Here is a 15,427-nt window from a genome sequence, read left to right on the forward strand (position 1 = left end):
CCCTTTATTTTGCTTCTTTATCATAATAACAGCGAGTTAGTTTTAAATGTTTCTAAAAATTACAACTTTATTTCAGTTTCTCAAAAAGCACTTCTTTAATTTTGTTTCGTTCGTTGCTCTCTCGCAGCGCGATCGATTTAGCGATGTCGTTGTTACACACTTTCAAAGAGACCTTGAAGCCCTGTGGTACTTTTCCATCATCTTCATCGTTGCGAATCTCATCAACCCAAGAATTAGAACCGCCGAGAAAGCCTCCCAAATCGTCTCTCTCACAGCAGCTTCTGCGTCTCGATGATTCCTACTTCTTACCCTCGAAGCACGAATCTAAAATCTCCAAACCCGAGGTCGAAGGTTTTGATCATAGCGAAGATGATCCCAAAAGAAATATCAAATTTGAAGAAGAAGAAGAAGAAGATGAAGACGATGAGACGTCGATTGAATTCGGCAGACCGGGATTAAACCGGGCTGAATTTGACTATACCGGGCCTTATGAACCACTTGTGCTGTCATCAATCGGAGAGATTCCGATCATAAAGGTTGTTTTCTTACGAAAGTCTCAATTTTTACTCATGTTTGATGGAACTCTTTAAGTGTTTATGATTCTTCACGAAATCTGATTTTGAGTTATATGATTTGCTGCTGTAGGTACCTGCTTCTATCAACTGTAGATTGCTTGAACATCAGCGAGAGGGAGTCACGTTTCTGTATAATCTTTATAAAAACAACCATGGTGGCATTCTTGGCGATGACATGTGAGTTCTTCTTTGTTTTGTTACAATAATGTTCTATTTTTATCCATCTGTTGTTACATTCAGGGAGACTACTTCTCCAATACAAATGGATTTGGTTTGATTGTTTATGAGAATGTTCTGTAATAGCTTTATGTTTGGTGATAATGGAACTCTGATCATAAGTAGTGACTCAGGGGATTAGGCAAGACCATTCAGACAATTGCGTTTCTTGCTGGAGTGTATGGAAAAGATGGTGACGGTAGTGATACTTCTGTTTCGGAGTCTGAAAAGGGTCCTGTACTAATAATCTGTCCTTCTTCGATTATCCATAATTGGGAGAGTGAGTTTTCTCGATGGGCGAGCTTCTTCAAGGTTTCGGTGTACCACGGATCAAACCGAGATATGATTCTTGATAAACTCAAGGCACGGGGTGTTGAGGTACTTGTAACCAGCTTTGATACTTTTCGAATCCAAGGCCCTGTTTTGTCCGGGATTAATTGGGAGATAGTGATTGCTGATGAGGCACATCGGCTAAAGAATGAAAAATCTAAACTTTATGAGGCGTGTCTTGAGATCAAGACGAAGAAAAGGATTGGTCTTACAGGTACAGTGATGCAGAACAAGATTGGTGAGCTATTCAACCTTTTTGACTGGGTAGCGCCAGGTTCACTAGGCACTCGTGAACATTTCCGAGAATTCTATGACGAACCGCTTAAGCTAGGGCAGAGAGCTACTGCTCCGGAAAGATTTGTCCAGATTGCAGATAAGAGGAAACAGCATTTAGTCAGTCTTCTACGTAAGTATCTGTTGAGGAGGACTAAGGACGAGACAATTGGGCATCTGATGATGGGGAAAGAGGATAATGTAGTCTTCTGTCAAATGAGTCAATTGCAGAAACGGGTGTATCAAAGAATGCTGCAGCTCCCTGAAATTCAGTGCCTTGTAAATAAGGACACTCCATGCGCTTGTGGAAGCCCGCTTAAGCAATCTGAGTGCTGCAGAAGGATTATTCCTGATGGAACTATGTGGAGTTACCTTCATAGAGACAATCCTGACGGCTGTGATTCTTGTCCTTTCTGCTTGGTGCTTACATGCCTTTTGAAACTTCAGCAGATAAGCAATCATCTGGAGCTTATTAAACCAAACCCAAAAGATGAGCCAGAAAAACAGAAGAAGGACGCAGAGTTTGTATCTGCAGTGTTTGGGTCAGATATTGATCTAGTAGGAGGAGTTTCCGCAAGCAAGAGCTTCATGGACCTTAGTGATGTTAAACATTGTGGGAAAATGAGAGCTTTGGAGAAGTTGATGGCTTCTTGGATTTCAAAGGGTGATAAGATACTTTTATTCAGTTACTCTGTCAGGTTAGTTTTTGGAATTACTTCCAGGTTTTTATGAATGTAGGATAATATTTGTTGTTATAAGCTTTTGATTCACTACGTTGCAGGATGCTGGACATACTGGAGAATTTTCTAATTAGAAAAGGTTATAGCTTTGCAAGACTTGATGGTTCTACTCCGACTAATCTACGACAGTCTCTTGTAGATGATTTCAATGCGAGTCCCAGCAAACAGGTTTTTATTAATGGAACCCTATTCAAAAGAGATCCTCTTTCTTCTTACCTACTTCTGATCTGAAAATTAAAGGAGCTTTTATTGTGTCAGGTGTTTCTTATATCAACTAAAGCTGGTGGGTTGGGACTAAACCTTGTGAGTGCGAACCGTGTGGTTATATTTGACCCAAATTGGAACCCATCTCATGACTTGCAAGCGCAAGATAGATCATTTCGATATGGACAGAAACGTCATGTGGTTGTTTTTCGTTTGTTGAGTGCTGGTTCCCTTGAGGAACTAGTTTATACAAGGCAAGTATACAAACAACAGCTTTCAAACATTGCGGTTTCAGGGAAAATGGAGACAAGGTACTTTGAAGGCGTCCAGGTATGTAAAAGAATACAGAGTCTTTAATTCAGTAGTCTCATTAAAGAGATTGTTCTCTCTTCTAATGTTTTGGTGCGTCTTGTGATCAGGACTGTAAAGAGTTTCAAGGCGAGCTATTTGGGATTTCAAATCTGTTCCGTGATCTCTCTGATAAGCTCTTCACTAGCGATATTGTTGAGTTGCATAGGGATAGTAACATCCATGAGAATAAGAGATCATTGCTTGAGGCAGGTGTTTCAGAAGATGAAAGAGAAGAAGAGGTCTTGTGCTCTTATAAACCCGAAACAGAGAAACCTATCCTTAAAGACTTGGGTAAGAATAAGACTGAACTGTGCTCATCTCTCTCCTTGACTACATTTTGTGATAAATCTTTTAAACGTTTACCCTGGCTTGTGTGACTATTTATAGGCATTGTGTATGCACATCGAAATGAAGATATCATCAACGGTGGAGAGACAACAACATCAATATCAACATCTCAGAGGTTCAATGGAGATAGTAATGGTGATGAGTGTGCGGATCAAAAGAAGAAGAAGAGAAAAGGTTGTAGTGAAGAGGTGGATATGTCTTCAAACAGGGAACAAAAAAGAGAGAAGTACAAGATGTTAGCCGAGTTTAAAGGCATGGAGATACTGGATTTTAGTAGATGGGTACTGTCAGCTTCTCCATTTGATAGAGAGAAGCTACTTGAAGACTTTTTAGAAAGAGTCGAGTAACAATTTCAGATTTCTTGATGTAAAATTGGTTAACTAATTGTATACAAGATGCACACAGTTGCTTGTGTTCTTAGTTCTTACATATCATAAGGCCACCCAACAAAAAGTTGTACACATATCTGACAAGCTACCTTCTCTGGGCCTTAAATCTTGAAACTGGTTTTGATGGTTGAGACGGTGAAGACTACAAATAACAAACAAACAAAATGCAGTCAGAATCATGTTCCCTGCATTATGATTGTTATGAAGTTCGCGTGGTTAAAACGTACCTGCGTTTGGCTGTGTGTGCTGGCCTCTAGATTATGGGCATGCTCTACGATCGATCCCGTAAAAGCCTGCACAAGTTGGATCAGATATTTAGCAACCTTAAAAGGAAAATCAGATCTACCTGAACAACTATACAACTAACAAAAGCTTGGGCGAAAGAGATATAACCTTGGTAGAATCAAACTCGGGCTCTGCTTTCTGCATAGGTGACTGCACCCAAAAAAAGTAAGGTATTAGCTTGATATCGAATGCAGACTGATCTATGGGTTCCAAGTGTAGCTTAAAGTATAAGATCCAAATACCTCAATCTTTTGTGGTCCTGCAACATTGGTTTTTGCCTTTGCTCTGGAAACAGAAGAGGTCGCTTGAAAGTCTCTCCATGTTCCAGCGTTTTGCTGAGGGGTTCCGCCACGTGATTGATCTATTGATAAGATAAGAACATACATACATGTTGGTTGGAGAATGGTTGAAGACGATTCGGTTTTACATATATTAATTTGACAATGAAGTCTACTTTTCTGATGTCTGAAATGCTTAGATCACAAAGCTAACCTTTGGAAAGATATTGTGGCGTTGGTCCGATACACTGCCATAATGCAATAACAAGTAATATGATCAGAGAAGGAGGTGTAAAACACTAATGAAAGAAGGGAAGATCACAATGAAAGGTTTTTCTTACATTGAGCGGATCGTCTAGGTCTTTTTGTGGATTTTTCTCCGGTATCACTTCAATAACTTTGGCTTTAACTCTTGGCTGGATTAAAAGTAATTAAACATTAGGACAAACCACTAACCATAAACATCAACCCAGATGTGAAATTTCCTTTGAAAAATACCTCTGAAACCATGGGTGCGCTAGTGGAAGAGCTATGGCTGGAAGCTTTCTTAGGAAAAGATACGGTGGTTTCCTGTCTCCCGTATTCAATACTATTGCGGTCTGTCTCACCTCTAATTCCTTTCACCAAATAGTGCTCGCTCTCCTCCGCACTTTCTACAGCAGAATCATGTTCTTCACCTCTATCGTCCACATCCTCACCCTCCAGTTCTTCTTCCATTTCAAGTTCATTCAACCTGGACATGATTCGTGCAAAATCCTCGTCTTCAGGTTCAACTTCTTCAGTCTCTCCTCCAGGAAGAGCAGAAGACTCTTTTCCACTTGACTGAATCACAGCTGCAGAGTCATCTTCTTCTACATACTCTTCTCTTATCTCAACAAGTCCTTCCTATAAAAAACAATCAACAAAACACCACTTCAGAACGCATATGCAGAACTCAATAAGGACAAAGGAATTAACACATGATCGACTCTTCCACCAAAAAACCTACCGCTGCTTCAGAAGCAGTTGTAGTGAAGAATGAAGCCTCCGTTTGAAAATCTTCAATCTCAGCTTTAAGAGAATGAATTTGAGACTGTAAAGTCTTGTCTCTTCTCTTCAAGAAGTCAACCGTCTGTTTCGATGATCTATCAGTATAGTAATTCTCTCCCAACAACACCTAATATGAATCACCAAAAACAATCCTTTGCTTCAGCTTAAACTAATTTTGAACTTTCACACTAGCCTTACTATCTTACTGAGAAACTCCTAAACCTGGAATCGAAACGAGAGAATATGAAACATACCAAACACTCGTTGGTGTGAATCAATCGACCTGGGAAAAAGGCGATTTTGCCGAATGGAACCTGTGTACACAAAAAGCATCAGACGGGAAACAAAAATTAGATTACAAAGGGAGAGAATAAAGAAGGAAAGGATGTAAAACCTCACCATAACGTTGTGATGGAGCTGATCGGGAAGCTTCTTGACGAGATTGATGAGATTGTCGTTTTCATCTACGAACTGTTGGAGACGATTCATCTCTACTCGCTTCTCTCCGATTTTCTCCTCCACGTAACTTGCTGCTTTCCGTGCTTCCTCCTCTGAGAACAACGACGCTAACGGCGTCACAGTTCCTTTCGCCGGCGGCTCCATTCCGGTAAGGGTTTTAAGTACAGCGACGATTCCAGGAAAAAAAAAAAAAGAAGCAGAAAGAAAATAAAATAAGGAAATTGAGAGGGAAGCAAGTCAAAGGCTTCTAAGTGTTATAATGAACTTAATGGGCCGATTATTTATGGCCCAAACTATTTTATATGATATTTTCGTAAACAAAGAATAGGGTACCCAAGCTAAACGAATTATACTAATCAGGATTAGTAAAATTCCATTTATACTAATCATTGATTATTTTAGAGAATTATGATGTGCGTGATATATTATTACTACCCACACATGAGTCTCACATGTAATGCAAGTGTGGAGATAATGCAAATGGGTTGGCAAGTAGGCTTACACACGAGAAGAAGGCCGACATGGTTATGCTACTTCAATCTATTATATTGTAATTTGATGAATTCAATTCCGATGTTTCGTAGTTTTGAACTAGCTAGCTACTGACAATATAAAATTAAATGATACATTATGTCTATGAGCCAAGGTATATTTAGCGATAACGCATCATTTACTACTAACTAATTTGAGAAAAAACAAAAAAAAATCTATTGAACTAAGATCTATCATAAAGTTACCGCAAGTAGCAGTAAGTTTTTCTTTGAATTTTAAAAAGAAAACAAGAAACCAAGCACTAAGTTTCAATAACTTAATACCAAAATAATGTTTTGAACAAGTAACTTACAAAAAAGAAAAAAAAATAAGTAACAATAGAAAACAATATATATTAGCTTAAAATACTTATGAAATTTTTTAAGATCAAATTCTTTTAAATAATTTTTTTATATTTTATCTTTTACAAAAAAATCTAAAATAAGTATGTGATATCTAATTCAGGATTGACCAATAGTAAACGTGATCCATTTTCGTAAGCGAATCACGTCCTTTGATTCTGATTACATTTGATAATTAGATGATATGTGCGTTTCATAAATACATATTTTACTTTTCAATCCAAAAATTTGAAGTAATTAAGGTAAATAACCGTATTTTTTAGATGTGTTTGTCCGATCCAGAAACAGATATGTAATTAGGAAGATTTAAGAAGAAAAAAAAGAGGTTTGAGTGAAGAATTTAATAGAAGGGATCTAACTGTAATTTTTCCTTTTTTATTGCCAAAGGATCTAAATATAAATTAGTTAAGAAAATAAAAAGATTATTATAAAAATAATACAAAAGGTAAAGAAGTTTCTCTATTTCTTCTTCGTCCTCCCTTTCTTCTCCTTCTCTCTTCCCACCGATAGGCACCGAGCCAAAGCAACCAAGGACGAAGAAAAACTATATAAGGAACCCCTCAAGAGAGAGAGACGTAGAGGGAGAGAGAGAAAGGCGAAAGCTTTATTTATTATTTTTCAAGATCACTGTATCAACAACCAACAACAATGCCTGCTTTGAAGAACTTGTCCGCCGCCGATGAAGAGTACGACCAACTGGGTCGGAACTCAGAAGCTGACAGATTCAATCCCGAAGCTAACGAGACAGGAGGAGATCCGGAGAAAATGGATGACAAGGACGGAAGTGGAGATGAGGAAGACGACGTGAAACGTGACCAAGTTGAAGCAGAGGATGAAGAAGCGTTAGAAGAAGGTGAAAGTTTCGTTTTTTTTGTTTTTTGCTGTTGTTTTGTTTGTCGTGGAAGGATACGTATATGAGGTATATGAATCAAATCGATGCGTATGTGAGTATATGTGTGTGTGTGGTGTATGTAACATGGAAGTGATCGATTTCTTTAATTGGTACTTCTTTGTAATTTTTTCAGATTCTAAGGAAAGAAGTAAGTCTTCTTCAGGAGGAGAGCAATCAGAATCAGATTCAGAGTAACAATTCTTTTCCCTTTTGTGATTTTTTGATGATTGGTTTGACTGTTGTATTGTATCTGATGGGTTTTTAAGCGGAACTAGTGGCTCTCTTTTGTTTATATTCTTTAAAAGTTTGTGTTTTGTTTCTTTGATCCGATTATGCATTGTTTGTTTGGTTCTTGCTTGCATGTTATAGTCACTGTTGTGTTTCTTCCCGAAATCACAAATTATTTAGTAACGGTGAATATGACATTTGTACAAGGTTGATCTTGAGACGATTTATCGTCCAATTGACTTAAGCTTTATGTGTTGATCAACTCTTTTCTCTTGCAGATATGTAGATATTGATCTAGCGGATATCCGTAGGGACGTGCAATGCTCCATATGTTTAGGTGCCTGCTCTTCTTCTTCCGGGACCATTATTGTGAATGTTGACTACCAACTAGGAAAATAAGGCTTCAGCTACTTTCATCAACTGACATACATAAATACAGTCATTATAAAAGAATCTAGTGTTGCACAAGTTTGTTGTTTAGATTGTTCTTGGATTGTCAAGTTTTCTCATGCAGAGTCGTGTTTTTTACATAATCATTCATTTTATATTGGATCAACTCTGTTACTGCAGTTTACTAAATTTGACTAATGCGAGTACTGGCTTTCATTTTCTAGGAATTATAAGGAAAACAAGGACTGTGATGGAATGTCTCCACCGGTTTTGCCAAGAGTGCATTGATAAGTCAATGAGATTGGGGTATGCTTTCCATTTGCATGTTCAGCATTATTTTAGGGAGCCTATTCTCGGTTATACTAACTGGCTTATACATTTTCAGGAACAATGAGTGTCCTACTTGCAGGAAACATTGTGCAAGCCGACGTTCTTTAAGAGACGACCCAAACTTTGATGCTTTTATAGCAACTTTGTTCAAAGATATTGATAAATATGAGGAGGAGGTGAAGCATTAACATTGTTTCCTCTTCAACAGTTTTAGACAAGGTTACTTATGAGAGATTACTGATGTGCTATGCCTTTCATTTTTGTTCAGGAATTGGCTTTTAGTCAAGATGACGAGACTCGTAATAAACAGGTCAGAAACCCGATAAGACTAACTCACTTAAGTATATCAAATGATTCTATGGTGACTAAGTGATCGGTGCATCATTGTTCTTCTTTTCTAGATTCAAGCATCTATAGCTCGAGTATCACAACGACAGTCTTCAGCCCTTGCAAAAAAAAAGTCTTTTGGTAAAGACGTAGCAGTCTTTTCGAGATCCCGACGTAGTGCTAGTGGCTCCAGAAGAAGAAGGAACTGCAGAAGCATGGAACAGGATACATCAGAAGCCCATGATGATGATGATGATCAAAACAACGGAGGCAAAGATTCTTCTTCAGATGAGCCTTGTGCCCCGCAGAGAAAACGGAAAAAGCGCTCAAAAACTCAGCCTTCTTCTTCAGCTGCAAACAACAACGATAACTGCGCAGGTAATGGCACAGAGCAGGCGCATCGTAGGGACAGCAGAGGAATATCCCCTGGGCTTGTGTGGAATGCGGAAATGCTTGCATGGGGAAGAGGCGGTACACGGAGTAACACAAGGCAAGGACATAATAACCACCAGGGAGCTAGTAGTAAGAGGAATGCTCGCTTGAATAGACTTGTGGAATATCTCGGGAGCTTAGAGGGTAACAATGTCGAGGTAACAAAAGATTATGCTCATTGTTGACTAGTGTTATGATTCTACATTTAATAACTAACGACAAATTTTGGTTTTTGAAAAACATAAAATTGTTCTGCAGTTGGATATACCTCTTAAGCTTATCTCGCTGGATGCACAATGTTTACCAGACTTAGTTCAGCCATATCTTCGTTGCCGACCTACTTTGCTAGTAAAACAACTCTGCGAAGTGAGTTCTCTCCCTCTGCTATTCTAATCTTGGAGTCTCCAGAAATTAACCAAATCTGTTACAATGACACGGATCTTGATACTTGTATTATCTGAATGTTGAACAGTACGTGGCTCGCCAGATGCAATTGAAGGCTGAAGAGGTTGAATTGTTGGTGTCTAAGGAAGGGGATAAGGCAAATGGGAATCAGACCTCAACTGAGAAGATGCAAAGTCTTAAAGATGATGAAACCCTGGCAATGCTAAAAGTTGATTGCATATCGAACCTTGGAGATACGGTACTGTCATCTACCCAAATCTAGAAATCTGTATCTCGCTGTGATGCCTTCTGAAACTTTTCTTTGTTTGTTTGTTTTTTCTTCTTCAGATTGTAGTGTACCGCCAAAAGAAAATCGGATAGAAGAGGTTGGATGGAGCAAGTGTATATGATGAAAGAATTAGACTGTTATGCTCTTGCTTGTTTTCTCAGTTTCCTTTTTAGCCATTGTTTCATATATTTTTCCCCCAGTTTAAATAATCTTGAGAATCAGGAGGATACATAAGACAATGATATGTACTGCTAGTCTGCTACTATTCTATACTAGTATAGTACATAATATATATTGGCTGTTTTATGCTCTAGCTCAGTCGTCATTTTTAGTCATTGACCAATTTTTTATATAAGAATTAATCTTTTTTTCCATTTTAATAAACTTGAGAATCAAGAGGATGATACATAAGACAATGTACTATATCAGTAAGTACTAAGGACACACAGGAAAAATTAGGACCGAATCAATTTACAAAGGGAATGTAGTAGGTTCAAGCATTCATGAACATTTCAGGCTGCTTCTGCTGCTTCCGAATTTTTTACTGCAAACAACTACCTCATCTGTCCAACAGAGGCGCTGGTAGCTGCAGACACAGTTGGTCGAGCCATCATGGTTCTTCTCTCGGTCCTCTTAATCACCCTAAGATTGGGTGATTTTGGTTTTGTGGTCTCCTTGTTGGACCTGTTAAATGAAGTTTTTTTTTCATCAGTAGGAGGATTACTAAAAAGCAAAGAGAAGATTGGTTCTATGAAATCTGTTTTTGAGTTGGAACTTACTTCTGAGGTAAGAAGGGTTTGTTGAAGTTAGGCACAGGTCTAGCGTGAGGAACCATTGTCTTTCTCATTTGCTTCAGAGCCCTCTCTTCTTCCACCTGACACAAAATTGGCAGGTATTATTATCTAACTTTGACCAAGGTTTATGGTATCTATGCAAGTTAAGCGGGTGTATAAATAATGCATACCATTTTTGCAGTTTCACTCTCTTCACGGTATCTCTTGTACTGATTCTCCTTCTCTTTGATCTGGTTCCAAATAGAATGGACATATTCATCAATTTCAGAGGTTATTGAAAAGCATTCTTTTGTCTGCTAAAATGACTGCAAAATCTTACTTTATGATCAAAGTCTGCTCGCTCAACAGCTCGATGCTCTACATGAAGATTGAACTCCTGAATTTCTGTGAGGGGCATTCGTACTTTCTCTGGAACAGGGATTGGGTCCCTGAATGATCAAAGCAAATTGTGAGCACTTTGAAAACGTTGATAAAGTAAGTTTCTGGGAGATAAACAAATAGTAAAAAGGGGCTGGTCGCTTACTCTTTTATAACTGGTTGTGCTTTGAAGAGCCTCTTCTGGGCCTCTTCTCTCTCCATTCTCTTCCTCTCTTCCATTTCTCTTCGTAGTTCCTCTTCGTGCCTTACTAAACTCTCTAACTGGAACGGTTCTGGTTGTGTGCATTGCTTAGGTTCTGGTTTTGGTGGTACCTGGGAAACGTAATGATAATGTCAACACCATCCATCTCTTTCGCAATTCAAAACATAAAAGTAAGGAAGGAAAATAAGAAGTTAAGGATGCATACCACTGGATAATCCGTCGTGTAAGGATATGGGTTTGCCTTTGGAACCCTTGCCTTTTCATCTCCTATTTTTTTATGTACGAGCTCCATAAAAAAATTCTTCTCTTTCTCAGCGCCTCGTTCCTGGATTCCACAAAAGTAGTTTTAAAAGAACGGTTAGTAAAGATTGTTAGCAAGTCACATTGACCTTAAAAGAAGAGGTTGTTCATTGTTCACATACCTCTGTCCTAAGATTGAAGGGGTTTGGAGCAGTTTTCCTTGGTAGAGGCTTTTCATGGAAAGATTCGGAGTTCAATGAGAGCTGACAAGAAAAGAGTTGTGTCAAACACCTAAATAACTAAAGAAGACTTGCATAAAGCAGGTTCTGTACGTTAGTTGAAATATACCTTGTCGAATATATCCAAGACAGAATCTGGTCGTGATATCCTCTCATCTGTCGCAAAGTGAAACTCTTGAGGTATTGTTATGTGCTTCTTGGTGTTACAGAAGATGCCCATCTCTCCTTTACTTTCAAATATCTGGGTGATTTGATGTAATTCCAAGTTAGATTAAGTTAGAGAATTTGAAATAAACAGTATTAAACTACACCTCTTCAGTAGTACCTTTTTGTTCAAAGGTTTTGCTTTAAATTTTGGTGCCTTCTCTAGTTCCTCTTGCTCAAGTTCCGCAGTAGTTTTTGCTTTAGTAGGACGAGCTCTTAACATTGTTTGGAGCACAGGGCACTTTGGTTCAGTAAGGTGAGGCCTCCAATCATTATGCTGCGTCTGAGGAAAACAGAGGCATATCAGATGGCATGGAAACAACTAATCAAGTGTGTTTTATGCATACATACAACTTTTCTGGGGGGTGAAAAGAAACTCTATACCTGCTTAGACACTTCCGTTGAAGCTACTGAAGAGGACTCTGCATGATGGTTAGCCCTTGCCATTGTTTGAAGATGAAATTCCTGCAACAGTAAGAAAATGAGATCGTTTGTAGATTGATAAAACAGATTCATTAAGCAGATGTGGTGTACTTCTTTGTGGGTGGGGTATCTCTACCTGAAATTCTGGCAGATGTGGTGTACTTCTTTGTGGCGCAGGCAAAGCTGGAGCTGCCAAAATCTGCATCAAATCACAGAACGCATTGGTTTTGTTTAGTTTTCTATTTCTGCAATACAAATATACCTCGGTGGAACTAGATGCTAATTACCTTCTTGTTCACAGGTCGAGCTTTAAACTTGGGAATCTTTGCCAACATCTCTTCCTCAAGTTCGGCACTGCTCTTAACTCTCAAAGGACGAGCTCGTTGGGATGTCACAAATTCTGGTTCCTTCGGTCTAGTCAGTGTTAGCTTAGGTCGATTCTGGACAAGGAAAACAGTACCATCCTGAAATTTAGTCAAAGATATAAAAAGACACGAGACAAGTAAAAGGAATCAGAGAGTTTCGATTGTTTATTACCTGTGGAACAGAAGTGTTGGCGTGAGGCAATGACAAGCCTCGGGTGCTTGTTTGGAACTTCTTCATCAGTTCAGCAGTTGAAACAAAAGGTGCAATTTGCTCACGGACATAAACCTTAAAGAAATGAAAACAAGAGTTGAGAGGTCTGTCTGACAATAAAATTTATTGAAGCAACCCTGATGCAAAACGTACCTTTCTATTCTCCTTTGGAGTGTGCTTAGTGACTGAAGGGCATACGTTGAAACCGGTGTTTACAAGACCTTCTCTTGTCTTGTGGAGCAGAGTTGTTGGCTTTGGATTGAGAATCTAGATAAAAAATCAATGAAGAAAAAGTTTCAGTCATGCAAGTAAAAGATATGGAATGAAAGGTTGCTGATATTGAATAATTTGGCTCACCTGTCTTGATTTACCATCATCAAGCTTTTGCCTTTTGATGGCTTGATTTTCCTGAATCAGATTGGTATTTCTAACACTCGTTTCCCTGCAATGAAGCAATCAAAACACACACAAAAGAAAAACTGTTACAAGAGGAACGTGAAACCAGAATTGGGTATGAGAATGGTCATTAAGAATGTTAGCTACCTTTTCACACTTTTCTGATGACTTCCTTTGGCTTGAGACAACTGTGACTGGTTTTTGGGCCTAAGAGCAGATGGATTCTTCAGGAGACTAGCAATCTTTCTAGCAGTTTGCTGCTTCTTAAGGTCAATCGACTTTCCTCCTTGAGAGAAACGCATTGGTGGTTTGGGTGTGGAAGCAGGAGGAATGTTCTCCTTGTCTTGAGTCTGCTCAGTCGTCGCCTTACTGTTGAATGAACAAGAAGAAAGAGCATTAGAATTGCCTCTCGGCTCACTTAACAGTGATCGAAAAGAAGGACGATAACGAACCTGGCATCTGTGGTCGTCTTGTTGTCGATCTTTTCATCCTTGGAACTGTCATGAGACGGCTTAATTGTGTTTGCTTCAGTAGTAGGAGTAACTTGTTCTTTCTTGGACTCGTAGGGCTGTGATTGTGAGGAGAAAGTTGCAGCTACTGGCTCTTTCTCCTGCAAACAATCAGAATGATTAAAAAAAGTTGAATCTTTCCTGCTTGTAATTGATAAATCAGTGATGATGATTGAAAAGAAAAACCTTGAGCGGGATCTCTTCATCTTCTTCATTGAAGTTGCACATAGTCTCTACCTTGAATGATCTCCTTGCTTTGATTTTAGGAACCGAAGCTGCACACAATTAGAAAAGACAGTAAACCTTTTGAACTGAGAGAGATCGATCACACACACAGAGTCAACAGAAATCCTAATTTCGCTTATCAGAACACAAATCATTAACCCTAAATCATTAAAATCAGAGATCTGAGAAAACCGATAGTATCACCCAATTAATTCCGAATCCAATTTAACCCTAATTAACGCAATTCTCAGATTCAGAATCAATAAACCCTAAAATTGAGGAGAAGAGAAAGGAAAAGAAACTAACGAGAAGGAGCGCAGCTTAACGCGGATTGAAACCAAAGCTCTGCTCGGCGAGACTCATCTTCCGTCTCTCCATTAATGAAATCAAACCACCGCGGCGCTAAGAACTCATATGTCTCATCAATCATCGTCGTCACAACACTACCAATTGATTCCTCCGCCGGCGCGTCCATACTAAAACCACAGAACTAGTAGAGAGCGTGAGAGAGAGAGAGAGAGAGAGAGGAGCGTTTTGTTTTTTTTGGGGGTATCTTGGTTCCTTCTTTTACAGAGAGGGGAATGTTGTAATCAGAACTAAAAAAGGAATAAGGAAGCCACTAACGGTCATATAAAATTTTTGAATAATGAATGGGCTTCTCTCTCTCTCTTTCTTCTTAACGTCCTTATTTTTTTCCTTTTTTGTTTTCTTTGTTCTCTGTATCCGTCTCTTGTTGTCTCTAACGGCTATATTTCTATCACGCTCTCGCGTCTCTTTTTTTTTTATTCCCATCCTTGAAACTGTGTCGTTTTCGTGGTTTTTGATGCTGATCGTATCTCCCTTGTTCTGACGACGTCGTTTTCTTCACCCTTTTTCGATTTAGCATGTTGTATAATGCAAATATAAAAAATTAGTAAAGTAACATAGACCAAACTACTGTCGTTAAAAATAAATAAATAATATTAAATTAAATGTAGACAAAATTAATTTTAAAAACGTTGGTAGTGGTTTTGTTATACCAAGCTAGCCAGTATACTGTACATAATTGGTTAATAATAATATTTTAACAGCTTTGTTTGCTGATGTTCTGTTTGTCAACTTGTCCTATGGTATATCTTTAAATTTGTGTCAAAGTTGTCCGGTATATGGATTATATCCATTTCAGATATTCCGTTTGCACCTTTCTCTAATCTGATTGCCCTAGGGTGTCATCGCTCATCACTAGAAAAAAAAAAGAAACAAAAATTCTCTATCCAAACGATTAACATTTAAAAAAAAACAAACAAAAAAACATTAACGTGTTCCATACATTTTAAATGGTGATTCGATCCATTAGATCTAAATGGGCTAAATCAATACAAAATTTGATGGACTAAATGAATGTGGATCATCTCTTTTGTTCTTCTTATGAAATAATTAATAAAAAATCACAAGTAAACTACGATCAGTGTTCAAGAAAGCAGTTTAGGCGGCCATCTAGGCGCCGTCTAGACGCTCAGCAGACGCCTAGATGGCCGCCTAAACTGCTTAAAATTACATAAATTGTATTTTAATTTTTATTTTTAATTTTTAAATTACATATATTTAAATTATTATGTT

General features: G+C 38.4%; 4 protein-coding genes across 4 annotated transcripts; 2 read left to right on the forward strand and 2 right to left on the reverse strand.

Annotated features, from left to right (window-relative positions):
- The first annotated feature begins 53 nt into the window (after positions 1–53).
- LOC104754496 (switch 2) lies at positions 54–3,490 on the forward strand. Its single transcript, XM_010476701.3, is given in 8 exon segments — positions 54–536; positions 646–752; positions 926–2,092; positions 2,176–2,302; positions 2,393–2,668; positions 2,758–2,980; positions 3,077–3,367; positions 3,370–3,490. Coding segments are annotated over 8 exon segments (2,622 nt in total). The 5' UTR covers positions 54–143; the 3' UTR covers positions 3,408–3,490.
- On the reverse strand, positions 3,374–5,752 carry LOC104754495 (uncharacterized). Its single transcript, XM_010476700.3, has 10 exons — positions 5,418–5,752; positions 5,273–5,332; positions 4,978–5,145; positions 4,488–4,874; positions 4,331–4,405; positions 4,204–4,237; positions 3,954–4,072; positions 3,820–3,861; positions 3,654–3,719; positions 3,374–3,568 (listed from the first exon to the last, which is right to left on the reverse strand). Exons 1-10 carry the CDS (start codon positions 5,619–5,621, stop codon positions 3,512–3,514), a joined length of 1,212 nt encoding a protein of 403 aa, XP_010475002.1. The 5' UTR covers positions 5,622–5,752; the 3' UTR covers positions 3,374–3,511.
- Positions 5,753–6,794: 1,042 nt separating this feature from the next.
- On the forward strand, positions 6,795–9,953 carry LOC104754499 (putative E3 ubiquitin-protein ligase RING1b). The gene is made up of 10 exons (XM_010476703.2): positions 6,795–7,223; positions 7,396–7,453; positions 7,769–7,827; positions 8,105–8,186; positions 8,266–8,386; positions 8,479–8,520; positions 8,612–9,127; positions 9,228–9,335; positions 9,442–9,612; positions 9,702–9,953. The coding sequence occupies exons 1-10, from the start codon at positions 7,019–7,021 to the stop codon at positions 9,732–9,734; spliced, it is 1,395 nt and encodes a 464-aa protein (XP_010475005.1). The 5' UTR covers positions 6,795–7,018; the 3' UTR covers positions 9,735–9,953.
- A 90-nt stretch (positions 9,954–10,043) lies between these two features.
- LOC104754497 (protein TPX2-like) lies at positions 10,044–14,553 on the reverse strand. The gene is made up of 19 exons (XM_010476702.3): positions 14,135–14,553; positions 13,790–13,878; positions 13,547–13,704; positions 13,242–13,463; positions 13,056–13,140; positions 12,852–12,965; positions 12,660–12,773; positions 12,410–12,562; positions 12,259–12,321; positions 12,084–12,164; positions 11,821–11,982; positions 11,605–11,736; positions 11,439–11,519; positions 11,222–11,341; positions 10,960–11,126; positions 10,756–10,864; positions 10,607–10,666; positions 10,422–10,516; positions 10,044–10,326 (listed from the first exon to the last, which is right to left on the reverse strand). Exons 1-19 carry the CDS (start codon positions 14,301–14,303, stop codon positions 10,197–10,199), a joined length of 2,304 nt encoding a protein of 767 aa, XP_010475004.1. The 5' UTR covers positions 14,304–14,553; the 3' UTR covers positions 10,044–10,196.
- Between the last annotated feature and the right edge of the window lie 874 nt (positions 14,554–15,427).

Source organism: Camelina sativa, chromosome 17 (genome assembly GCF_030686135.1).
Source record: "Camelina sativa cultivar CO46 ecotype springtype chromosome 17, ASM3068613v1".
In the NCBI taxonomy this organism is placed as follows: Eukaryota; Viridiplantae; Streptophyta; class Magnoliopsida; order Brassicales; family Brassicaceae; genus Camelina; species Camelina sativa.